Below are 26,884 nucleotides of genomic sequence, written 5' to 3' on the forward strand. Positions count from 1 at the left end.
GCTGTTGCTTTTTACTATTTTCCTACGAATTTTGAGTTATTTTCCAATCAAAGTACAATGTCATTAATTTTTTTAAAATAAAAATGTATCTCTTTCTCTCTCTCTCCCCTCCCTCTCTCAATATCTCTCTCTTTCTACTCTTTACGTATTTAATTTTTTTAATATAAGTATGATGTAGTTTTAATGTTTATAGTTTAAATAATTTAAAATATCTACCCACTTAATTACCATCCAAGGTAAATACTTACCTGCCTGCATGTCTGTCTGTCTGTCTGTCTGTCTGTCTGTCTGTCTGTCTGTCTGTCTGTCTGTCTGTCTGTCCGTCCATATATCCTGTTGGTTTTACCCGGATATTTATTTTTTATAAGTCTTCGCTTGATTCAAGAGTATCAATTAAGTATTTTCAGAATTTGGAAACAAATAAATATTTCATGTTACAGGTAGGGGCAGCACAGCGGCGCATTGGTTAGCGCGTGTGCGGCACAGTTCTGAGGTCATGGGATCATACCTTCTTGTGTGGAGTTTGCATGTTCTCCCCGTGCTCTCTGATTTCCTCCCACATTCCAAAAACATGCATGTCAGGTTAATTGGCCGGTCCAAATTGTCCTTAGGTTTAAATAAGTGTGTGAGTTGTCTGTCTCTGCCCTGCGACTGGCTGGCTACCAGTTCAGGGTGTCCCTTGCCCACTGGCTGAAGACAGCTGGGATGGGCTCCGGCACCTCCCGTGACCCTACTGAGAATAAGCGGTGCAGATCATGGATGGATGGCTACATTATCATTATATTTTGACCATTTCTGTTTGGCGCGCCAGATGAAAAATCCCGATGGGCCGCATGCAACCCGCAGGCCGCAGTCTGCCTAACCCTTTCCAAACCCAAACGCATGCACACTCATAACAAGATGGATAAAGTTCAACTTATCTTTACACAGCAGAGTCATTTTTATCTTTCGTGTCATCGGGTCGCCGCTGTCGTTTGGAGGATTCCCCTTGATTGAAAATGATTTCCCCCAAATATTATTAAATAAGTCCGTATTGAAAGTTAGCAGAGGATTTTGATATTTTTCAACATGATCAAAGCGGTTTTGATCGGACTTTTGTGCGGTGTATCCGCACTGGTTGCCGGGATCCTGATCGGGCACTACGGCATAGACAAAAGTAGCGATCAGGCGCCATCCTGGGTGAAGGATGTGTCCAAAGATCTGGATGAGAGTCTCCTTGAGGAGATTCTATCCGAGGTGGGCAACAAAAACATCGAGGAAAACCTAAGGTTAGTTCGCAAATAAATCACAACGGAAATGTAAACAATTACTATGTTAGAGCCTTTTTCGATGTATTGCTATATTTCAGGCTTCAAACTTATAGATAAGTAATACACAAACAGGGTTGGGTAGGGTTACTTTAACTTGATTACTTTCAATTACTTTTGGATTACTCCAATACCAAATATGCTAACAAAAGACAAAATAAACTAAATAAGAATAAAATTACTAAATTTTGTGCAGGCTTGGGGAGTAACGGAAAACATGGAACGGCAAAAATGATGTTGGCAAGCTGTTTGGATTTATTTTCATTTTGTTTCTGTCGCATTTTATGTTAGTTTTGCCGGAGATCAAAGAGATCAAAGCCAGGAGAGAAAGCTTACCACGTGTTGTGAGTCATAATTTTATTCATATTTAGTTTCTTTTGTCTTGTATTAGCATATTTTATATTGGAGTAATCCAAAAGTAATTGAAAGTAACGGCAGTAGCTCAGGAGGTAGAGCGATCGTTTTAGGATTAAGGGATCCCAGTTCGAATCCCGGCTTGTCCGTGTTACATGTCGAAGTGTCCTTGGGTAAGACACTGAACCCCCAATAAGCAGGTTAGCGCCTTACATGGCTGCACAGATCACGGCCGCTATTGGGAAATGTGAAGCACAATGTAAAGCGCTTTGGGAAGTCATTGACTTGAAAAGCGCTATATAAATGCAGATCATTTCAAATGCAGATCATTAAAATAACCCTACCCAACCCTGTACACAAAGTAATCATTGCACAAACTTGAAGGCGAAAAACTTTTTTAAAGGGACAGTGTATGCTATTTAGTGCCTCCTAGTGGTACAGAAAAAAATGTTATGCAGTAGGAGAAATTATAGATTTAAATGATAGCCAAAAATATACTAACTATCATACCAATGTTAATATTTATAGTTTTTAAAGGTTGAGAATTTTGTATTTCTTTTACATAAAGGAATCCATACCTTGTAGTCACCGCCATGTTTGTGTGGTATCCTGCTGCTATGGTGCACTTATTCCGCACTTATTTTCGTCCGCATTAGTTAATACAGTGCCATTTTGTGGTCAAACATTACACACTGTACCTTTAAGGACACCTTTAAATAGAAATTGTCTGTTGTTATAATGTTCCTGGGTACAGGCAGTAGGCATCTATGGTAGGTTGTTATGGGATTTTGTGTTACTAACACTTGGTAGCATTTACAATGAAAGATTATTGCAGTCAGTTCATAAGGGTAATTGCAGTTTTGGAAGTAAGAATAAAAGGAATAAAGATCTTCTGATAGCCAAATGGTAAAAGTTTAACAAACATCTTTTGACATCCCAAAATAAGGTGAAATGTATGCACGTGCTAATACTTTCAATGCGTGGTATTGGTATTATGACAAAATAAATACACAAATATATACACAAATAAATAAATTCCCTGGCAGATGTGTACATTTTAGGAAATCTTCTTGTATCCCATGCTTTTCCGTAACCATATCCTGGACCTGCGTGGTGTGTTCTTCGGTCTTCACTAGGCTGTCTGTTCTTCAGTGTCTTCCTTCACAGACCTCTGAGCCCATCACAGAGAAAGAGCATTATACTGAGACTTGATGCACTTTGTTTGTCATCGTTAGTCACCTAACTCAACATCAGATCGTTCAGAATTATTCGAGAACAGAGGATCAATATTTTCGCAACACCTACTTTTCAGATATTTTGTGGTAAATATAATAAAAATGTTAAAATGATTTGGTTTTACCTCACAAGTGTCCCATATGTGGTTGATTCTTAGAAAACATTTTATTTTTTTTAGCTTTAATGGTGAAGCTTGAAATATGGCAACATGGCAGACTTTTTGTGGGGCCAATACTTTCGCTCGGCACTGTATAAACCTAAAAAATCAAGTGAAAGTCTGGTCTGGTCCGTGAACACTGCATCACTGGTTAAGAGGGCACAGCAGCGCCTGTACTTCCTGCGGAGGATGAGGAGAGCCCACCTGCCCCCACCCTCCCTCATCACATTCTACAGGGGCACCATAGAGAGTATCCTGACCAGCTGTATCTCTGTGTGGTGTGGAGGCTGCAGCGCTACCGACTGGGGTAGTGTGAGGAGGGTAACGAGGACAGCAGAGAAAATAATCGGGACTACACTTCCCTCCATTCAGGACATTGGCCAGAAGCGCTGCCTATCCCATGCTAAGAACATTACCGGGGACCCCTCTCACCCCCATCATGGACTGTTCACTCTGCTAGCCTCTGGGAAGAGGTTCTGCAGTGTGCGGTGCAGGACCACCAGGCTCCGCAATAGTCTAGTCCCCCTGGCCATTAGACTGTTAAATGGTCAATCTAACATATAGTTAACTTAAATCTAAACGGCTGCTAATCTGACTTTTTGCACTACTGGCAGTTTTTTATAGCTTGCCACTCATTGCACATTGCTCTCTGCACTATGGTAATTACAGCGTTATTGTTACAGTGTTAATGTTACTGTGTACCTGACTTGTTAACCTGACTGCCCATTTTGCACATCTGGTTAGCTACTCTTCTTGCACTATCGGCACTATGGTAAAATACTATACGTAGCCAATTACAATACAACTTTATTTATATCTGTACATTCAAGGAAACTGTGGGGGTCAGATGCATCGACATTTCGTTCTGTATACACGTGTACTAGAATGACAATAAAGTAGATCTGAATCTGAATCTGAATCTGAATCTGATGCTTTATTCTTGGCTACCCAATCAAATCGCTGGTATTAAATTTATAAGACTTTAACGGCAAAAAGCATATTTTTTTCCTCCAGGGAGTTGACCAAAATCCCTCACATGGCCACGACCCCTGGAGATGAGAAAACGGTGCAGTTGATGCTGAATAGATGGAAAAATCCAGAAACGGGCCTGGACCAAGCGTGGAGGGAGGAATACATGGTCTACTTGTCCTTTCCTGATCCTGACAGGCCTAACAAAGTCACCGTTGGTAAGCTATCGTCAGAACTTGAATTCATATGACTTTGTTATAATTTTTATTGTATGGTAAGGTATGAAATGGCATTCATTTTTTGTTATATTTACAGTGAAGCATGTATGGTTTGGTATATATCTTCATCTGCATCTTTATCATGAAGAACGCACAGCACAGTTTTTAATTTCAACATTACTGTTAGTTCAAAGATCACCGGTCACGGTTCACTGATCATTTGATAGCCTGGCTTGTTGGGGCACCAATGACGAGACAACTCTGGACAGCTTTCTCCACTGCTGACAGTTCCTGTCCTGTTATTGGGTCGGTCAAAGTTGGGACCAGTCTATCTTTGGCACAGTTCTTTTTCTGTCTTCTTCTCCTCCTCTTGGACTATGCCCTGGAGAATGATCTTGGCTAGTCCTGATGATCTTCTGATCTGACCATATCAATGCAGTTTTTGTCTGGGCACAGTTGAGAACAATTCTTCGTATGTACCCCCTAATGGTGTTGCGCAGCGTTTCGTTTGTCGCATGGGCTCTGTAGCTGATGCCTAGAAGTTTCCCGTAGCATCGCATCTCCTTGGCCAGGATTTCCCTTTCCAGCTTTGCTGTGAGAGTCTATGTCTATCAAGCATAGAGAAGGATGGAAGTAACCAGCGCTTGCATGAGTCTGATATTTGATTTTACTGCTATATTCTTGTCTGTCATGTTGGTTTGAGATACCCTGGCCATGATTTCTGGTTCTGACCCCTCTGACATGATAGCTCGACGATATTCAAATTCAGGTTCAAGCTCTTGGTGGTTAATGGATTAGTGATGTTTGAGGTGATACTTTGAGGATTGTTGGTCATTACTTTTGTTTTTTTCCCTCCGATTTCCATCCCTTACTGCAGGGGTCAGGAACTTTTTTGACCCAAAGAGCCATAAAAGCAAAAAATGTTTTAAAAATAAATTGAGAGATCCATATCATATATTTTCAGACAAAATTGAAAAAACTGCCAAACACACTTTCTAGACAAAAGCTAATTCTTCAGCACATTTTATTTCACTGTGTGTCATTTGATGATTTAATCAAATATATGAAATGATAATAATACCATATCCTGTGTCCCAAATCCATGTAAATATGCCATTTACAATTTGTCTTCCACCTTAAGTTTAAAGTGTTGAGGCAATTGTACGTGTACATGTACGTAGCCAAAATACAATACAACTTTATTTATATCTGTACATTCAAGGAAACTGTGGGGGTCAGATGCATCGACATTTCGTTCTGTATACACGTGTACTAGAATGACAATAAAGTAGATCTGAATCTGAATCTGAATCTGAATTTTTTTCCATGAAATTTGTTCTTAATAACGGTTTCCAAACAATGTGCATGCAAAGTTCTTTTGTAAAAATGTCACAAGTTACTGCAAACGATAAGCATATCGTCATATTCACTTTCGGTGTAGACTGCACTGAGCGATGAGAGAGAGAGAAGAAAGTGCCTTGCGCTGTGGGCAGGGATCCGCCCACCTGTACTGCTCACCCAATCAAAGTCGTTTGCCAGCGTTTTTATTTATCAGCATAAATGGTTTCTTATGGAACTTCTTCATTAAGTTGCTTCGGCTTTATATGGATCAAAATCGGGATGAAATCACTTGACTTTGGAACGCCACAGAGAGATGTGCAATACAGTAGTTCCATTTTATTCCGGAGCCATACGTACTCATGAAAAGAGCCATATATGGCTCCCGAGCCATAGGTTCCCTACCCCTGCCTTACTGGGTTGATGCTTAGTCCAGGAGACTGACCAAGTATTCAACTACTTTTTTATTTTTAAGGTGAAGATTGTACAGTAAGTACAGTATCAAGCTTCAGTGTTATTTTTATTATAAAGATGACATGGTGTGTTATTTACTTTTATCAAAATATTACTATCGGTATTATAACACCCAAAAACGTGCGGTACAGTGTATTAACTCATTTTTTTACCCTAAGACTGCACGCGATAGTATTTAACTGAATTATTCTTGGTTTTAACTGTCGTTTTTACGGATAAGTTCCTGTATCTCACTGTTAATACAGAGATGGTCATACAGTGAAGTATTTTTTTTTTTTTTTTGCAGTGAAGATCATTTCGTACATGGTTTAGTTAGTTAGTTTTACCATTTAGATTGTACAATACAGTATTAAACCTACTTAGTTTTATTGTTGGGGATGTAAAGTACACTACTTAACTTTGTTATTTGCATAAACCTGTGGTCTGTATGTATCTTTGTTATTTTTACTGTGAAAATTGTGAAGTGCCATTTTTTGTTGATTTTGATCATGTAGTTTTGTCGGGACCAGAACGGAAACAGGACCCAAATTGCGTAGCGTACCACAAATTTTACTGAAGGAAAGAGGAAGGGCTACGCTCATGATCCGGTGTTTGCTGGACGCGGGAAGCAAGTTGCTCTCGTACTCGGATTGTGATCCGAACATGGAAGTGGATCTTCCGTAGCGAGCGATGGCGGTGTCAGGGACGGAAAACTGGTCGGTAGCCAGAACTGGGAGACCAAGGCGTGTTCGGGGTCGGAAACGAGTCTTAAGCCAGAACAGGAGAGTAGACGTAGTCGGGGACGAAAGGAGGTCGTAAGCCAGGATGGGAGAGCAGAGGTGGTCAGGATCAAAACAGGTCGTAACCGGAGACAGACGGGAGCAAAAACGGGACAGGTGGGAGTCAGGGTTGAAAAAGGCTTGCCTAGTATACACTGAGGTTTGAAGACGGACTGACAACAGGGGATTGACAGGACCGGGTTCAAATAATGACAGGGAGCCAATTAGAACCCGTGGCGGTTTGCGCCAAATGAGCGGGCACAGGTGAATCACATCAGTAATCATGACAAGCTTGTACTGTACGTTATTTGATGTCATTATTTTTATAGTGAAGACCGTATGGTACTGTTATTTTTACAAGAGATACATGAAACCTTATCAAACTCATCTCATTTTTTATTTTATTTCTTTAAAGTAAACCCGTCCAACGGTGTGCTACACACAGTCCGGGAGAAGGAGAAGGCATACACGCCGGATCAGGAAAATCCGGACGTAGTTCAACCGTATGCTAGCTATTCTCCAGCCGGGCAAGTCCAGGTAAGATCAAGAGGTTTTTGAAAATGTTTTACTGACTCACAGCAGAATCTGGCAACTCATCAAGTCATAACATGGCAACGGAAAGGAACCTTAGTTAAATGTTTAACTTCTATAAAAATGGAGCATTAAAAATTCACAGAAAACCAATATAATTTACGTTATATCGCGTATAATCAACTTGAACCATAATAGGTAGTAGTGACCTTTGGAAAGATGATAGAAAGAGATAAAAAGACGATCAAAAGCATGACATTCTTTTTATTTTATCATTTTTATTTTTATTTTTTTTAAAGGGCAAACTTGTGTACGCTGGCTACGGGAGAAGGATTGACTACGAGCATCTGAACCAGACAATAAACCTCCGAGATACGATCGCCATCACCAAATATGGAGGAACGGGTAGAGCCGACAAAGTGAGTTGGACTTTTTTAGCAGACTTAAGTTTAGATTTTTTTATTTAAAATAATCAAAATAGCCCGGAGTAGCCAGGCCAAGAAAAGATTGGATTTGGCTGTTTGAAGTGGTTGGGAGCTGCAGTAACAAATTTGGCCACCAGAGGCCGTAGAGACACCACGAAAGCAGACCCTACTATAGCAGATGTTTATCGTTTTTTGTTTGTTTTATTGGTGGCGTCTGTACAGGAAAACTCGCTAAAGAACCTATAAGTCACATACATACACAGATATAGATGAAATAGATATCCATGTAGGGTAATAGCTATTTTTGTCGCGGTTGCCATGGCGCCCAATTGGCCCGACCGTGTGGCGCCAGCTGCGGCTCGTTGACAGATTGGCTTTCTTTCTATTTAAGTTCAGTGTTCTCACTCTCCGTTTGTCAGTCCGACAACGAACCTCTGCCCGGGCAAGACGTGGGTTTTGACTCGGTCTTGTTTCCTGTTGGTATATCCTGTCTGGTATTGTTCCTGTTTATTTTGTCCTGTTTAATAATCGTTTCCAGTTTTGTTACCGTCTATTTTTGTCCTGTTTATCATTCTCTCTAGTTTTCGTTCTTATCTAGTTTGTCCTGTTTAATTTAGATATCCTGTTTCTATATCAATCCTGTCTGTCCCGTCCTGTCCGGTATCGACCCCATTTGTCCAATATCTGCTCGGACAATTGGTGTCGATCTCGTCGGTCTTATGCTTTCCTGTCTTTCCACGCCAGACTGCTGCCTGACGTGCATGACTCCCCTCCTTTTATTTCCCGTAAAATAAAAGCTTGTGTGAGAACGTCACGCATTTGGGTCCTGATCCTGTTCCGGTTCTTGACAATTTTATGGAAATAAAAAGACGATAACTTTGCTTGGGCTATATAAAAAATATACTCAACAATACTTTCCTGATTTCTTGAATGTTGGCGGTTCCTGACCTGAGTTTGTGTCGTGGGCATTCGTGGCCATTCTCTAATGATGTCGGCCCAGTTATTTTTTGTCTTGTGATCCTCCTTCTCCTTTGGACTGTGCCATGGAGAATTATCTTAGTCCTGATGATCTTGTGACGTGACCATCAGGATTGGGTAGGGTTACTTTAACTGGATTACTTTCAATTACTTTTGGATTACTCCAATACCAAATATGCTAATAAAAGACAAAAGAAACTAAATATGAATGAAATTACTAAATTTTGTGCAGGCTTTAAGAGTAACGGAATACATGGAACGGCAAAAATGTTGTTGGCAAGCTGTTTGGATTTATTTTCATTTTGTTTCTGTCGCATTTTATGTTAGTTTTGCCGGAGATCAAAGAGATCAAAGCCAGGAGAGAAAGCTTACCACGTGTTGTGAGTCATCATTTGATTCATATTTAGTTTCTTTAAAAAGTTTATTTAAAAATTAAACTAACCAACTAATTTTTTTCTCCAAAAAATATCTTTATTTACATATTTAAATGTAAAGTGTTATTAATGGATATTTTAGTTACGTTGATTACAATTGTTCTTGATTTTTTATTTTATTTTAATTTTTTTATTAAGAATGTACAGAATGATATACCGAAACACATGTACAATATAACATGTTAAACTACATAAATAAACACGTTTGGAAAAACAATATGGTGTAAGATTTTTTTGTATTTTGTAAGGGAAAATACGACAGTTTGTAAGGGCATGGAGCCCTGGGGCTTGACAGGTATGGTTTATGGTCTATTATTATCTATTTGGTCTGTGCAGGCCATCAACGCGGCTCCTTTCGGCGTCCTGGGCGTTCTGGTCTACACCGACCCTCTGGACATAAACGACGGCCGGGCTTCGGACGCCAACGAGACCTACCCGCATTCCTGGTACCTGCCGCCTTCCGGCGTAGAACGCGGCGCCTACGCGTCCGCTTACGGTGACCTGCTGACTCCATTTTTGGCAGCCAAAGGTAAGACCGCAGAGATGTAGGGCAGGGGTGTCAAAGATGGGGACCGTAGGCTGGATCAAGGCCACCAAGGGATTTGATATGGACAGCGAGAGAGAAAAGGAGATGCAGGTTGAAACATATCTATGCTCAGGGTTGGGTAGGGTTACTTTAACTGAATTACTTTCAATTACTTTTGGACTATCCAATACCAAATATGCTGATAAAAGACAAAAGAAACTAAATATGAATAAAATGATGACTCACAACACGTGGTAAGCTTTCTCTCCTGGCTTTGATCTCTTTGATCTCCGGCAAAACTAACATAAAATGCGACGGAAACAAAATGAAAATAAATTCAAACAGCTTGCCAACATCATTTTTGCCGTTCCATGTATTCCGTTACTCCCCAAGCCTGCACAAAATTGAGTCATTTTATTTATATTTAGTTTCTTTTGTCTTTTATTAGCATATTTGGTATTGGAGTAATCCAAAAGTAATTGAAAGTAATCCAGTTAAAGTAGCCCTACCCAACCCTGTCTATCCTTGACCTGGGCACCACTGTAGCGGTATTTCTTTCTCTATCTTCTTTTTCTCTCTTTCCTTTAATTCCCTTATCTCTTTATCTCTTTCTTCCTCTCTCTTGCGTGCTTTCCACCTCTCGCTTTTTCTCTCTCCCTCTCTTTCTTTCTCTTTCCTTCTTTCTCTCTTTCTTTCTTTCTTTTTTCCACTTCTTTATTTATTTATTTTTATTTATTTATATTTATTTTATTTATTATTTATTTTTTCCCTTCTTTCTTTCTCACTCTCTTTCTCTCTTTTTTCTTTCTATTACTTCTTCTATCTCCTCTCCTTTCTCTCTTTCAGTCTCTTTTTTATCTCTTTCTCTCTTTGTCTCTTTCCCTCTCTTTTTACATTCTTTCTCTGTCGAACAATCTGTTTCTCTCTTTTTGTTTGTCTCTCTCTTTCTTCCCCCTTTCTCACTCTATCTTTGTTTCTCTCTTTCTTCCCCCTTTCTCACTCTCTTACTGTTTCTCTCATTCTTTCTCTTGTTTCTCTCTCTTTGTCTCCTCTCTCTCTCTCTCTCTGTCTTTCTCACTCTTCCTACTCTCTCTTTCTTTTACCTCTATTTTTATTTATTTCTGTCTTTTTGAATCTATTTCTTTTTGTGTCTCTTTTGCTGTCTCTTTTTTATCGATTTTTCTTGTCGTCTCTTTTCCCTTCCTTTTTCTCTTTGTCCCTCTATCTCTCTCTCTTTCTCTTTCTCTCTCTATCTCTCTTCTTCCCTTCTCCCATTTTTCTTCTTCCACCCTTACTTTATCTCTTTCTCTATTGGTCTCTTTTTTCTCACTTTCTTTTTCCATTCCTTTATTTATTTTCTTTCTTCATTTCTTTCTCTCCCCCCCCTCTATCTCTTTCACTTTCTCTCTCTCTTTCCTTTTCTCTTTTTCCCTTTATTTTCCTCTCTTGCGCTCCCTCTCTTCCTTTCTCTTTTTCTCTCCAATCTACTAGTCCGGCCCCCATGAGAGTTGTTTTTTTTGTACCACGTGTCCCTAGTGCTCAATTGAGTTTGACACCCCTGACATAGAGGAAAGATTCAATCGCGTGCCTAAGTTTGTTTGCGCTTTTTACCATGCTGCCTTATGACAGTGGCGTGATATTTTTACAAGAGGTCATGCCAAAGTGCAAAAGGATGAGTTATTAAAAAGTGTTCACTATTTGGCAGAAGAGACATACAGAATTCCAGAGGAGGACATTCGTGGGATTCCTCCTATTCCCATCCAACCTATCGGTTTTGAGGATGCCTACGCCCTTATTTGGTTTGTCTTTTAAACTGACTTTTACACAACCACACACAAAGAGAAAAAAATGTTTTGTTGGAAGATCATTTTCCTCATCTTTAGAATTTTCTTCTTATTTAATTTCAAAGTAAAAATAAACTTAGATATAATAAACCTTTTTAAGTATTGTTTGTTTCATGTTATAAATTGTTTTTCAGGTAAAAGGAAAATGAGACTCAAAAATATATTTTTGATCAATTTACTTATTTTTTTCCTTAAAATAGCATGGTAAAAAATAGATAATAGATAATAAATTATGTGTAAAATATCCCGTTTATCTACTTTATACTTTTAAAAGAAATACTAAAATACAATTTTAAAAATGCTAATTTTGATGACAAAATCAATTACCTCCATTGTGGGACAAATAAAGGATTATCTTATCTTAAAAAAAAAGTTTTCTGTGAAGTTTTACTGTCACAGTAAACAAAAAACAAAGAGAAGTGCAACGAGATATCTTCTAGAATGGAATAGAATAGAATAGAATATTCCTTTATTGTCATTGTTACAACATGGGATATATTGTAACAACGAAATTGGACGACTCCAGTTCCACATTTTACAGTGAGGATAATGAAACGGAGAGATAAAGGAACAAGAACAAGATAAATCTGTTTCAGTGAGCTGGATGGTGAGGAAGCTCCTCCAGGATGGCGAGGAGGATTTAACTGCACGTACAAAATTGGTGGTCCGGGCTTTCGCCCCTCTTCAGCCTTTAACGAAAGGTAAGCAGAAACGTCGACTTTTAAAAAAGAAGTGTGAAACACATTGTAAAGCGCTTTGGGAGGTCTTCATTAACTTAAAAAGTGCTATATAAATTCAGACCATTTACCATTTGTAATGTTAAAAGAGACAATTGTAGTTCAGGGTTCAAATCTAGCTACCGCAGCCTCCCCATGTGGAGTTTGCATGTTCTCCCCATGCCTGTGTGGATTTCCTCCGGGCACTCCGGTTTCCTCCAACATTCCAAAAACATGCATGTTAGGTTAATTGGTAGGTCCAAATTGTCCCTAGGTATAAATGAGCGAGCCAATTGTCTGTGTGCCCTGCAACTGGCTGGCAACTGCCCAAAGCTGGGATGGGCTCTAGCACCCCCGCGACCCCACTGAGGTTAAGCAGTGCAGAAAATGGATAGATGGATGGAGACAATTGTAAATTATTCACTTTTCACCGTAGTGACGTCAAGATGGACATCTTCAACTACGGTGTTGTGAAGAACTCCTCCAACGTGATGGGAGTCATCAAGGGGAGCGTGGAGCCTGGTAAAGGATTTTGAAGTCTTTTTGGGTCCGATTTTGACACCATACCTGACCTTCAAGCACCCTCCTGCAGACCGTTACGTGATTTATGGCAACCACAGGGATAGTTGGGTGCACGGCGCCATTGACCCAAGCAGTGGGACGTCCGTCATGCTGGAGCTGACTAGGGTCCTCGGGAAAATGGTCAAAGAAGGTAAGGAAGTTGGAACCAGAGTTTCGTTTCAAGTTTGGGAAGATTTTGTGATTTTCTTTTGTTAAAGGTAAATGGAGGCCTCGCAGGTCCATCATTTTCGGAAGCTGGGGGGCTGAGGAGTTTGGACTAATTGGGTCCAATGAGTACACTGAGGTATTGTAATCCCCTGTGCCAAGTAGACCCCGACCCCGCAGTTTTAGAATGCGTTCTGCTGGTTCTTGCTCACAGCACCTTGGGATTGGGGATAATGGATCGCAGCCGTATGAGTACATGTCATTTTTTTGTTGAGGACAGCAAAAAATAGGCCCTAGGCTTGGCTGGGAATAATGGATTGTCGCACAGGTGCCACTACATTTTAGGCGTAAAGAAGTAAAAAAAGCTGCCATGCATAACACAAATTTACTCCCTCTGCCCCGCTCTTAGCAATAGTTGACGGGAGATAATGGCTCACAGCCACAGCCATGCATTTAATTTTAGGTTAGCCGGAATGGTATGCCTACAGACAAAAGTGCCTTCTGCCAGTAGCGCTCTCAGCATTTTGGGTGTGGGTATAATGGATCGCAGTCGCATGAGTACACGTCATTTTGTGGTGAGGACAGTAAAATAGAGCCACTAGGCTTGACTGGGGATAATGGATCGCTGCACGGGTGCCCCTACATTTTAGTCATAAAGGAAAAAGAGCTGCCATGCATAACACAAATTCACTCCCTTTACCCCGCTTTTAGCAATAGTCAACAAGGATAATGGATCACTACCACAGCCGTGTACTTCATTTTAGGTTAGCCATAATGTCATGCCTCCAGACAAAAGTGCATTCTGCTAGTCCCCGCTCACAGCGATTTGGGATAATGGATCGCAGCCGCATGAGTACACTTCACTTTTTGGTGGAGAGGACAGCAAAAAAAGATATATTGGAATTATTTCGTCCATTTTTATTTCTTTTTTCTCTCTTTTATGTGCTCATGCTCAAAGAGCATCAAGGAAAAGAATATTGTGAAATAAATTTAAAAGATGAAAGAAATGGAATGAATACCTTCAATCATTTCTTGACTTCAAGTTAACTTCCCCATACAAAGATTTTTTTCTTAATATAAATACTAATTAATCTTGCCATTTCATATTTTTACAACAGGTGATTATTTTTCAATTGTTTTAAAAAATACATCTTACTCATTTTTATCTCTTGATGTTACAAATAATGATTTATATAATTACCATACTTACTTTTTGCGTTTTACCAAACTTCAATTTTTACCATTTGACCTCAGTTTTAATGTGGAAACATAAAAAAAATCCAGTTAATGTTTCAGAAAAATATATAATCCAAGAGGAAAAAAAGCAAAATGCCCTCGTCCATCTGCCAATAAATCTTAGTATTTCAAATGATTATTTTTATTGTTCACTGTGGAAAGTGACTACAAAAAGATGTACAATTTCTTATTTCAAGATTAAATGTTCAAAATGAGTATTATTGATTTGTTATTTAACTTTAAAGTCATACGTTCATAGTAAATGAATAAAAACAATCATAAGCAAAACTAGTGAAAGGACAATACATTTTAATTGGGGGATATAATTATGTTTTTTATGTTCTTGTAAAATTCTGATTGGAGTTTTGGGAGTGAACTAGAAGTATATGTACTAATATTTTTCTCTGTTACAGCAATACCTCACCAAGCTTAGTCAACGGACCGTTGCCTATATCAACGTGGACATTGCTGTTCAAGGTAAGAAGCTCTTACCTTGGTTTCTGTGACGGGTTTGACTGCTGCTCTCTCACTAGTATCGGGTTGTAAAAAGACGGGGTACCGGTTGTCGTATCGAACGCAGCAAAGTCATATATTGTGATGTGAATTCGTTTGAACACCTGCAATGCAAAACTCCGGCGCATCTGTCCTCTGCTTGTTTTTCTCTCTCTCTCGTCCCACCTGTGTTAGAGCTGAGATGCGCTATTTATATATATATATATATATGTAACCGCGGTGTACCTATCCCACCAAAGAACCACATTCACGCTGGACTGGATGATGAGGTTTTTATTACAGTTGCTGCAAATGAATGAGTCACAACACAACACATGGTAAGCTTCTCTGCTGGCTTTGATCTCGTTGACAGCACGCTGTTAGACTGCCCAAAACATATCAAAGAGCTTTCTTTTCAGTTTACATAAAATACATTTTAGAATATCAACCATCACAATACATTTTTTCATCCATTTTAACAAGATACTTTTAACAAGAGATCGTATATTGTTTTTTTTTAACGTTTACAATGAATTCAATATATTTTCTTTAAACTGAATTTCAACCAACATCCCCCTTTTTTTATATATGAGAAAATAGAAATAATAACAATAACGAGTATAAAGAACGGGTACAACTTACCTGCAAATGAATGAGTCACAACACAACACGTGGTAAGCTTCTCTGCTGGCTTTGATCTCTATAAGGGGAATTAGCATTTTAGCACAACATGCAACGTCCGGAAAAACTAACATAAAAGGCGACAGAAACAAAACGAAAATAAATCCAAACAGCTTGACAACATCAATCACATTACTGTGCATGTTGAGAGATTTGTCAGCTGTGGTTTTAATGTTTAAAATGAACTATTTGCGGAGCACCAAAAGATCATGGCTTACCGTTGACAGCACGCTATTAGACCGCCAACAAACCCCGCCTTCCGGTCACAAGTCAAAAGCCAAACCAAACCTTACCCCATACCAGCAGGTGGCACTGTTGGACTCATCATTGCAGGACACTTACACAAAAACTATACAACATATTTCAGCAGGAAGTCCAATATGACTCTTTCAACCTTTTGGGTTGCTGACCAGTTTTAGGGTCAGGGCTCATATTTCTCAACCACAAAGAACATGCAAACTAATGTCCATTTGTATTTCAATTGCCCAAATATATGTTGTGTTCACTGACCACACAAAAAGTAAGAAAAAGCATTTTTATCCCCTTTGTTACCTCAGGAAACACGGCGCTCCGAGCAGCAGGGATGCCGTCGCTACAAAATGTCCTCTTCAAAGCTGCCAAGCAGGTCAGAACTCACTCACAGGTCCTAATGGTCCACAACATCCCAAGATTATCAGGAAACGGACCGGGAAGCAGGAAGTCGGAACTCATATGCGTAGGCGATCTGTCACTTTAATTAGGAAATAAAAGTCGTCCAACACACAAACGAACCAAAAACAAAACAAAACAGGTTTAAAGGCAATCAAAATTACAAACTAGGCATTACTCAGATCAAACAGGCATGAACAGGTCTTCAACAAGGTAAAGCAATGGTCTGGCAACGGGCAGTCCCAAAAGGAGCGTTTAAGTACTCCACAAGCAATCAGTTCAATGCGTCTCAGCCGGTGTCAAGGGGCGGGGCTAGCTGGATGCCATGACAACCGTGCAGGACATGACAAAGATGGTCAAAAAAAACGTCCAAAAATGAACTCAGAAGATTGGAACAAAAGAATAACACAACACACTGTTGGAAAATGTAGAAAAATATGTAAGACAAAATAAAGAAAAATCGTTCTTATAAGTATGAGCGTGTCTTTTAATGTAACTTAAATTCATTTTGAGAAAGTAACAACATTATTTAATCCGTAATAAAGTAATGATTATTTTTTTTAATTTACTATGATTATTTTCCTTTTTTAAATATCAACTTTATAAGAAGTCTAGTTGAAAATTTAGGGTGTAAAAAAGGATAAGTCATTTTGATAATTATCTGACCTTAATCCTTTTCTGACTACATTGATAATGTTTTTCTAATATAATTACACAAAAATTGATTCTTCTCATTCTTATTGTGTTGTACTAAATATATATTTTGAACATTTTAACCATATACTGGACTGTCTCAGAAAATTAGAATATTGTGATAAAGTTCTTTATTTTCTGTAATGCAATTAAAAAAACAAAAATGTCATACATTCTGGATTCATTACACATCAACTGAACTATTTCAAGCCTTTTATTATTTGAATATTGCTGAATTTGGCTTACAGCTTAAGAAAACTCAAAAATCCTATCTCAAAATATTAGAATATCATGAAAAAGTATACAAGTAGGCTATTCAACTAATCACCTGAATCATCTAATTAACTCGAAACACCTTGCGAGGGTTTCCTGAGCCTTAAAAACACTCAGCTTGGTTCAGTAAACTAAATCACAAGTATGGGGAAGACTGCTGATCTGTCTGCTGTCCAGAGGACCATCATTGATACCCTCCATCAGGAGGGTAAGACACAAAAAGAAATTTCTCAAAGAGCAGGCTGTTCACAGAGTGCAGTTTCAAAGCATATCCACAAAAAGTCTGTTGGAAGGGAAAAATGTGGCCGGAAACGCTGCACAACCAAGAGAGATGACCGCAGCCTTAACAAAATTGTGAAGAAGAGCCGCTTCCAGAATTTGGGGGAGCTTCAAAGACAGTGGGCTGAAGCTGGAGTCCAGGTTTCAAAAGCCACAGTTCACAGACGTGTCCGGGAAATGGGCTACAATAGCCGTATTCCCATGGTCAAGCCACTTCTGAACTCAAGACAACGGAAGAAGCGTCTGACTTGGGCTATGGAGAAGAAGCACTGGACAGTTGCAGAGTGGTCCAAAGTCCTCTTTTCAGACGAAAGCAAGTTTTGAATTTCATTTGGGAGTCAAGGCGCCAGAGTCTGAAGAAAGGCTGGAGAGGAGCAAAATCCAAGTTGCTTGAAATCCAGTGTGAAGTTCCCACAGTCAGCAATGGTTTGGGGAGCCATGTCAGCTGCTGGTGTTGGTCCACTGTGTTTCATCAAGTCCAGAGTAAATGCAACTGTGTACCAAGAGATTTTAGAGCACTACATGCTTCCATCTGCTGAAAAGCTCTATGGAGATGAGAATTTCATTTTCCAGCATGATCTGGCACCTGCCCACAGTGCCAAAACCACCAGTAACTGGTGCACTGACCATGGCATCACTGTCCTTGATTGGCCTGCTAATTCCCCTGACCTGAACCCCATCGAGAATTTGTGGGGTATAGTTAAGAAGAAGATGAAAGACACCAGACCTACAAATGCAAATGAGCTGAAGGCCGCTATCGAAGCATCCTGGGCATCAATAACACCTCAGCAATGCCACAGGCTGATTGCCTCCATGCCACGCCGGATTGATGCAGTAATCCGTGCAAAAGGATTCCCAACCAAGTACTGAGTGCATCAATGGACATTTTCAAATGTTTAATTTAGTTTTGCTGTTATAAAATTATTTTTTTACTTGGTCTGAGGAAGTATTCTAATATTTTGAGATAGGATTTTTGAGTTTTTTTCAGCTGTAAGCCAAAATCAGCAATATTCAAATAATAAAAGGCTTGAAATAGTTCAGTTGATGTGTAATGAACCCAGAATGTATGACATTTTTGTTTTTTTAATTGCATTACAGAAAATAAAGAACTTTATCACAATATTCTAATTTTCTGAGACAGTCCAGTATATTTGACCATATATATATATATATATATATATATATATATATATGATGAAAATTAACATTACATGATAGTCCATGTATGTTTGTCTAGTATTACAATTAATGTTTTTATTTTTACTGAATTGTACCACTAGGAGGCACTAAATATTACACACTTTCCCTTTAAGTATCTTTTCATTTATTTTCCCAAAATTAATTCTTGAAAGAAATCCCAACAGTCATGCTAAATTCGATTTTACCAAGATGTGATTTAGAAAAGAAAAAAATAATCTGTTTTATTATCAATATTACTACAATTTTTTTAATAATTATTTCAATAAAATATAAGTAATTAAAAGCATTGTAACTAATTGTTCAATCTGATCCAGTTTTGTTCTGGGTGGACAGGTCAAGGCACCTGGAGATGATTCACTGTCAGTGTACGATAAATGGATCCGCTATTCCAACAGAACCAGCCCGGTCCATGGACTCATTCCAAGGTGTGATCATAAGTTTGGTATTGCTTAGAAATGTCCTTATGGCTGAAGGAAAAACTTTTTTTTTTCAATAAAGATAGCATGAAACGTGAATGAGTCTTAGACTGGCCAACAAAGGGAAGAGATTAATATGGGCAAAGTAACACAGAAATTGGACTAATTTAATAAATAAACGTGTGACCCTTAACTTTTGAACAGTAGTGTTTATTTGATTGGATATTTCTGCTTCCCTGGCAGCATGGGCTACCTGACAGGAGCCGGAAGCGATTATGCCGCTTTTGTCCACTACTTGGGAATCACCTCCTTGGATCTTTCCTACACTTACGACAGAGTAGGCAAAAACCAAACTCCATAAACCTGTTACTGGAGTTCTTTTTTATTGCATAAGCATTTTTCGTTTTCCTCCACAGACTAAAACGAGAGCCAGGATTTACCCGGCCTATCACACTGCTTACGACACGTTTGACTATTGTTCCAAGTTCATTGACCCTGGTGAGTGTACCCGAATCGTGATAATGTTAGGACAAAATACACAAGTAAAGCCAATAAAAACAAAGGTAAAACTATGTCAACATTTTACATATACTTGTTGATAAAGAACAACGGTATAGATGACTGAGTAGCAGTTTTAGGTATTTGTAATGAGCAGAAAGATAATAAAAAAAATCAAAAAACACATGTATTATTGTTCTTACTTAACAAGAAAACAGCGTGAAACTGAAAAAATAAGAAGTGATATATATAAATCATTTTTAGACAATTTTGCTTTATTCTCTCATTTTAGGTTTTTCTTCTACATTACCAAAATTATCATCCATATGCGTCATTTTTTTTAAATTAAAATATTATTATCCACAGTTTTGTCTAAATAAAAAAATACCACTCATGTTCGAAAATTGGGCTTCATTCAGATATTATTTTTAATTATTATAAACATTATTACGAAATAAATAAAATAAAAATATGACTCAACTCATTATTTTTAAAATTATTATCGGTGTTATTATTTTACAAAAAATAAATATTGTTCTTCTCTATTTTTCCCTAATCATCTAAATTATTAACCAAATCTGATTTTTAACTTATTTATTCTTTAAAATTGTGTTTTCTCCGTGTGTTTTACTTCGGAATCAACAAATAAACCGCAACCAAACTCAATTTTCCTCCCGCTGGATTTTTAAATACGCAGACTTGTCTGCTTGTCTGTGTTGTGGTAAGGCAGCAACAGCAGAGGGCACCAGCGCCCAGTAATCAGGTGCGCCTTAAATGCAGAAATAGAACCAGCTAGGTAGACTGCGCCTCTAACTATGGTCGTTAAAATACAGTAATACAAATATTAAATTCGTTTTTTCCTAAATTACCAAACTTATCAGCCATATCATCCACTTTTTTTCCCTAAATTATCGGCAAATTGGGCTAGATTTAATACTATTTCAAAATTATTATGACCATTATTCTTCTACAAAATAAAATAAAACGGGACCCAAAAAATCTTAACCATGCCCGACGGTTTCACCCAATTTAAATATAATTTCCTCTTTATTCTTCTAAATTAGCAAAATTATGAGCCATATCAGACAAATTTGCTTAAAAAAATAAAATAAGCTGAAAATGTTCCTTGTTTTAATACGGTTTTTACAACATATATTTTACTTTAATATATTTTCATGTTGGGCAGCACGGCAGCGCAGTGGTTAGTGCGTCTGCGGCACAGTTCTGAGGTCTTGAGATCGAACCTTCCTGTGTGGAGTTGTTTTCCCTGTATTTGCGGATGGACATCAAAATAAGCTAAATTGTCTAAAATGGTAAAAGAAAGATATTTTTTTCTCTGCTGGGATTCTCGAGGGGGGGCTTTCCACTGGGTCCTTTTATGGTCGAGTCATTATGTTATGATTTTGCAGTGGACCCAATAGCAGGGAAGCAGGAAGCAAGGCAAAGTACTAAAAAAATACGGTATGTAATCAAAATCCTTAACAAAGTAACAAATAAATGATCCAAAAAACATAAAAACAATAAAACTGTCTAAACCAGAAAACAATAATCAAACCTCACAAATCAGAACAGACCTGGAAAAAAGGTGCTGGTGATCTTGATGGTGAAAACATGTATCATGACCTGACAACGGGCTCTGTACAAAATGTCCTGTTGGGAATTAATTATCAAAATGTACCGTTTACCAAATAGTTCGAATCAGTTATCTGACTCCATTAACCAAACACAACCTACATTCCTCCAACAATCGTGCGCGTTCGTTTCTTGAGAGAAAAAAAAATGACCAGGAAAGTTGACATTTCATACAGGGGCGGATTAATTTTCCTAACAGAAGAACTAAGTGTACTCAGGAGACGGCCAAAGAAGTGACGTTGGAGTGTGTGTGAAGCCTTCTTCTGAAGTCCTTTAGCTTTCTCTTATTGGCCCATGTCTCCCCGCAAGATGGCGTCTCAGCTCCTCCCATGGGCGTGCCAAGCAGTTGTTTTGGGCCCAACGTTCTCACAACACAGCGCTTGATGTCTGGCTTCCCAAAACAACGCCTGTCGCTTAGCGTCAGCAAATCCACGAGTCCTCTTCTCATCTCATAATCAGCTGCACCGCTTATCCTCAGTAGGGTCGCGGGGGTGCTGGAGCCCATCCCAGCAATCATCGGGCAGTGGGCAGGGGACACCCTGAACTGGTTGCCAGCCAATCGCAGGGCACACAGGGACAGACAACTCGCTCGCTCATTCACACCTAGGGACAATTTGGACCGGCCAATCCACCTGAAATGCATGTCTGAGTGCCCGGAGGAAACCCACGCAAGGGGAGAACATACAAACTCCGCACAGGTAGGCTGGTAGCTGGATTTGAACCCACACAGGAGGTTCCCAAGACCTTAGAACTGTGCTGCACACGTGTTAACCACTGCGCCGCCGTGCTGCCCATCCATGAGTCCTGTTTATTTAAATATACTAGACAAAATATTATGCTTTTCGAACAGCCTGCCCTGACATTGAACTACAGCCCAGTCAGTGAATATCTTTATTGCATTAAACTGAGTCAATCATCTAAAATCCTTTATAGTCAAATGTATAAAATCCTTTAGTCCTTATGAAGGCTTGGGGTAATTAAGGACAGGTGTGTCTAATAACCACACCCCTGACCTATTTCCATACCCATTGGGCACCCTCTGCCCATTGTGCACACCAGACCCAAACAACCATAAAGTGAAGATATCATGGGGTGGGCACACTGTGTCCCAGGGTCTACTGTATCGCTTTTTTGCCTTTCATCTTTCAGGGTTTCACACCCACCAGGCGGTAGGCAGAACCGCCGGTAGCGTCCTCGTGCGGCTGGCCGACAGTCTTCTCTTGCCCATCAACTGCAGCGATTACGTGGACACTTTGGAGGAAAGTCTTCATGTTGCTTTGGCGCAGTTCGAGGAACACCTTCTTGCTGTCAACATCTCCATGGGTGAACCTTCTGTCCAGTGTTTGGCGTTTTACTGAAAAATAGTCATTAGTTACAGTTACTAGTTACTTTATTCGAAAAGTAACTCAGTTAACCCCCCTAGATTACCGAAACCAAAAGTAGTATGCTAAAGTAACTATCTAGTTACAAATCACCGTATATACTGTACTTGCGTAAAAGCTGACCCCCTCAAACAACTTTTAAATGCCACATAATAAAAGAAATGGGAGAAACCGTGTACACCAACCTTCATATTTCTTGGGATGCACAGTCTTGAGAGCTTACAAACGAACACTTATCTGAGACACTCCAAATCCATTTTGTTTCTGTGCTTCAAACCACTCAGCGACAGACTGCTGCCACAGTCTTGTTCCACGGACAGACTGAGGAGATAATTTCTTCCTCATGCCATGAGGCTCTTTATCTCCATCCGGGGGAGTAAAAGCCCACATTTAACCCCACATTTGCATATTACCCTATTTTTTATTACAGTATGTATTTTCCGTAGTACTATTTAAATACTCTATAGCAAAACGTTATATTGGGTATGTTTGTATTCTATATCTTTATTTTATTATTTTATTTTTCAACACAAGGATACTGCTGGAAGTGTGAATTTCCCTACGGGATGAATAAAGTATCTATCTATCTATCTATCTATCTATCCATTTCTGGGTACTGTCAAAGACGTGTGCTTTTTTGTTCTCCAGACATGGTGTATAAACGAAACATTTTTTATGAATAAAACAAAATTCAGCACACTTTTACCATCAATTCTCTGCTCCAGTTTCCCCCATTATTTTTTTGTTGGTTTGTTGTACTTACATAAGCAATGCCCTCCTGCTCACTCACCATTCACTGCTGGTAACCTACAACCTAATATGTGCATTTAAGCTTACCCCCTGATTTGAGTATTTTATAGTTGTAAATTCAGCTTGTATGAGAGTATAAACAGTAGGGAGAATATCTCTATGAGGAAAAATTTAGCGCTCTTGTACTCTGTGCTTGAGACAGCGCTCCCATAACTGTTTGATGGTTGTACTTTGTAGGGAGATAGAAACACACCCTTCAAAATACGTGACAATGTAAATGATGCAGGGGTATTTAGCAGTCAGAGGGCATTGTTATTTGCCTTCTGTATTTAATAAATAGTTGAACAAGGCAATTACGAACCCTTTAGTACCGACGGTTGGATTACTAAATTTTACAGTAATGGCTACAGAGAATAGCAATTGCATCCCACACTTGTTTATGACACTGCTGCTTACTTTCCACACTGCAAAATGAAACGTGAAAATTCATGCAAAATTGCTGACGTCGCATTTTATCGTTCAAGAACCGCTAAAACGAGCGGTGGCCGCCTTCCGCCGAGCAGCAAACCAGCTTGAGGAAGTCATCCGGAATTCGGACCTGGCAGATGAAACGTAACTCACACAAACCATTTGTCAGTCTTACACAAATCCTCTCCATTATTTTTTTTTTTTTTTTTTTTTTCCAGGCCACTCAAGTTGCGGAAAATCAACGACCAGCTCATGTTGCTGGAACGCGCTTTTTTGAATCCCGTGGCTGCCCCCAGTAATTACAGGTAAGGACACTCCCCAAAAAGTTGGGTCGGTAAATAACCCAGTTTTGATTATGAATGGAGTGCTCCACTACTGGGGTAAGGTTGGGATTGTGCTTTTGGAAAAATCAACAACAAAAAACCCTGGTCGTTGGTTCAAAAAAAGCATCAAAAGTTTGGTTGAACAAAACCAAAAGATTGGGTTTATATAAAAGAGAATCCAACACCCCCACAACCCAAGGGGTAACTTAGTCTAAGATAACAAGGAATTAAATACTACAGATCTAGGTAACCTTTTTTGTAAGGACACAAATAAAAAGTGAGGTCAGAGCTAACCCAGTTTGGATTACAAGAGGAGTGGTCCACTATCTATCTATATATCTATCTATCCATCTACCCTGGTCATATTCCTCAAGAGGGGTGACCGACAGCAAAACAAATACATACAAAAACAAAGAAAATAAAAAAGGGAAAAGTAGCAAAACATTTTTGGACCATGGCAAACCCAAATGCCCAAACACCCAAACAAGTTAAGCACCTCGGCACCCAAGTTGGTCATGCTTTTGTCCCTCCAGATGAAATGGGACACAAGAAGCAGCCATATCACTCGGGTCAGGGTGACACAACACACTCTTCTGTTCAACAGCAGGGCCCGACAGCTTTTACTGGTTTACCCCCGCCGCATCATACATACCATCCCTTAGAACGCGTCCAGACATCCCACTATCCTTTCACAACTAAAATAACAAGAAAAAAGGGATGAAATACCACGGATCTAGGTAATCTTTTTTTTAAAGACATTAATAAAAAGTTGGGTCAGAACTAACCCAATTTGGATTACAAGTGGAGTGGTTCACTACTAAGGTTAAGGTTAAAAATCCTGGGTCATTTTGTTGAAAAGAATGGACAAAAAACAGTCTGGTTGTCTTCTACAAAACAAACAAAAATTGGGTTGTTTTATACAAAAAAGGATCCCATTCTCATCCCATAAAGGGTAACAGTCTAAAATAACAAGAATAAAATGTCACTTAATATCATAGATTTAGGTGCGTTTTTTTGTAAGGACCCTCTTCAAAAGTTGGTCCAGAACTAACCCAGTTTTGATTACAAGTGGAGTGATCCACTACTGCGGTTAAGTTGGGATCAACAATGTGGATGTTTTTGAAACAGAATCACCGTCACCAATAAATGAGTGGATTTTTATTAAAAAAAAAGACCCAATTCTCATCCCGAAAAGGGTAACATAGTCCCAAATAACAAGAATAAAATGTCACTTAATACCACTTATCTGGGTTTTTTTGTAAAGACACTAATAAAAAGTTGGGTCTGAAATAACCCAATATTGAGGAAAAGTGACGGGATCCAATACAGAGTTTAGTTGGAATTAAAAATTGGATTCTTCTGAACAACAACAAAACATTTTGTTAAAAAAAAAAAAACACGCACTAAAAGTCACAACTTGAAATTGGGTTAATAAAAAAAAAGGGGTAAACCTTGGGCATTTTGTTAAACTTAAAAACACAAGAAGTGTAGTTGTCTTATGCAAAACAATAAAGAAAATTTGGCTAGTTTCATAGGAACAGTTCTTCCCCCACGAGTCAATAAATAAAAAGATCTGTAATAATCCAATTTTTATTAAAAGTAACATGATCCACTAAGCATAACTGAAATTGGCAATTTGGGTTATTTTGAACAAGAAAAATCGGTCTTTTTGTATAAAAAAAAAACATCAAAAGTTTAGTCTTTTACAAAACAATGTGGGTTATTTTATTAAAAACATAAACAAAAAACATCTAGGGTATTTTTGTAGGAAAAACAAAAATGAAAACACAAAGTTTAGTCCTCTCAGGCTCAGTTTTGACTTGGTAATTGGGGTTCTTTTGAAAATTTAAAAAAAAGTGGGTCATTTGGATTAAAATAACCCCCAAAACTGAGGCAATTCGATCATAAGAACTTGAAATATATCCATGAAGCTGATGAGCTTATTCTGCTTTTATGCTGTTTACATCCTTTTAACAATCGGCCAATCATGTTGCTGTTCTTCGATTTCCACATAATTTAAGGTAAATCTGCTTTTGTAACCTAAGAGATTTAATAAAAAGAAAGGGCTCAGGGGAGGGCTTTTAAAACGGGTCGGAATTACTTATGTGAAGGCTTCTCTCCCTGTCCTCCGTGCAAGTTCAAAATCCATTCAATAGATGTCTTCTCTCCTTATTTTGAATGTCTACCAAAGTTTAAACGTATCAGTAGCCAACACTTTGATTATTTTTCACCACAGACACATGATCTGGGCCCCGAACTTCCCCACTACTCGAACCTTCCCCGGTTTGAGCGACGCTTACTTCGGAGCAGCTTCATCGGAAAAGAATGAGGATTGGGCCCAAGTTCACCTCATCATTTCCGTCCTCAGCCAGGTCATCGAGGGTGCCGCACACTTGCTACGAGACGTCGTGTAGATCTTCTTTTTTTTTTTCAACCTTTTTTGAACCAAGTCACACTTTTTCATTGGAAAATATCGGACAAGAATGTATTTTTGTATTTTGATTTAAATGTCTTTAATCATACTAATTGCCTAGCGAAGATATTCGACCCGCAAAGAACTTTTCGTCATCTTGCCATATTTCAGGCTTTAAACATTTAGATAAAAATACTGAAAATATGTTCTAGGAATCAACAACATGTGAGACTCAATCGTGAAGTGGAACAAATTATTTTTTTTCAATATTTTATTGAAAACAATAAAACTGATTCAAGGGTTCTTCATTTTCCTCGTGTTGAGGGTTTTCCTTGCCCTCATGTCAGTCTTAGATCAGGGAATGACATAATGATAGTCTGTAGTCAGGGTTGGGTGGGGTTACTTTAACTTGATTACTTTCAATTACTTTTGGATTATTCCAATACCAAATATGCTAATAAAAGACAAAAGAAACTAAATATGAATAAAATTATGACTCACAACACGTG

The 26,884-nt window shown here is 38.7% G+C and overlaps 1 protein-coding gene across 1 annotated transcript; it reads left to right on the forward strand.

Annotated features, from left to right (window-relative positions):
- Positions 1-960: 960 nt before the first annotated feature.
- On the forward strand, positions 961-26,678 carry naaladl1 (N-acetylated alpha-linked acidic dipeptidase like 1). The gene is made up of 19 exons (XM_088335154.1): positions 961-1,268; positions 4,069-4,241; positions 7,227-7,348; positions 7,642-7,761; positions 9,516-9,708; positions 11,411-11,504; positions 12,146-12,250; positions 12,702-12,787; positions 12,858-12,977; positions 13,045-13,130; positions 14,641-14,704; positions 15,958-16,025; positions 18,827-18,918; positions 19,153-19,246; positions 19,326-19,407; positions 22,189-22,362; positions 23,696-23,783; positions 23,858-23,944; positions 26,199-26,678. Exons 1-19 carry the CDS (start codon positions 1,069-1,071, stop codon positions 26,374-26,376), a joined length of 2,226 nt encoding a protein of 741 aa, XP_088191280.1. The 5' UTR covers positions 961-1,068; the 3' UTR covers positions 26,377-26,678.
- Positions 26,679-26,884: the final 206 nt, after the last annotated feature.

The sequence above is a fragment of the Urocampus carinirostris genome, chromosome 5 (genome assembly GCF_059441175.1).
Source record: "Urocampus carinirostris isolate Australia breed hairy pipefish chromosome 5, RoL_Ucar_1.0, whole genome shotgun sequence".
Classification (NCBI taxonomy): domain Eukaryota; kingdom Metazoa; phylum Chordata; class Actinopteri; order Syngnathiformes; family Syngnathidae; genus Urocampus; species Urocampus carinirostris.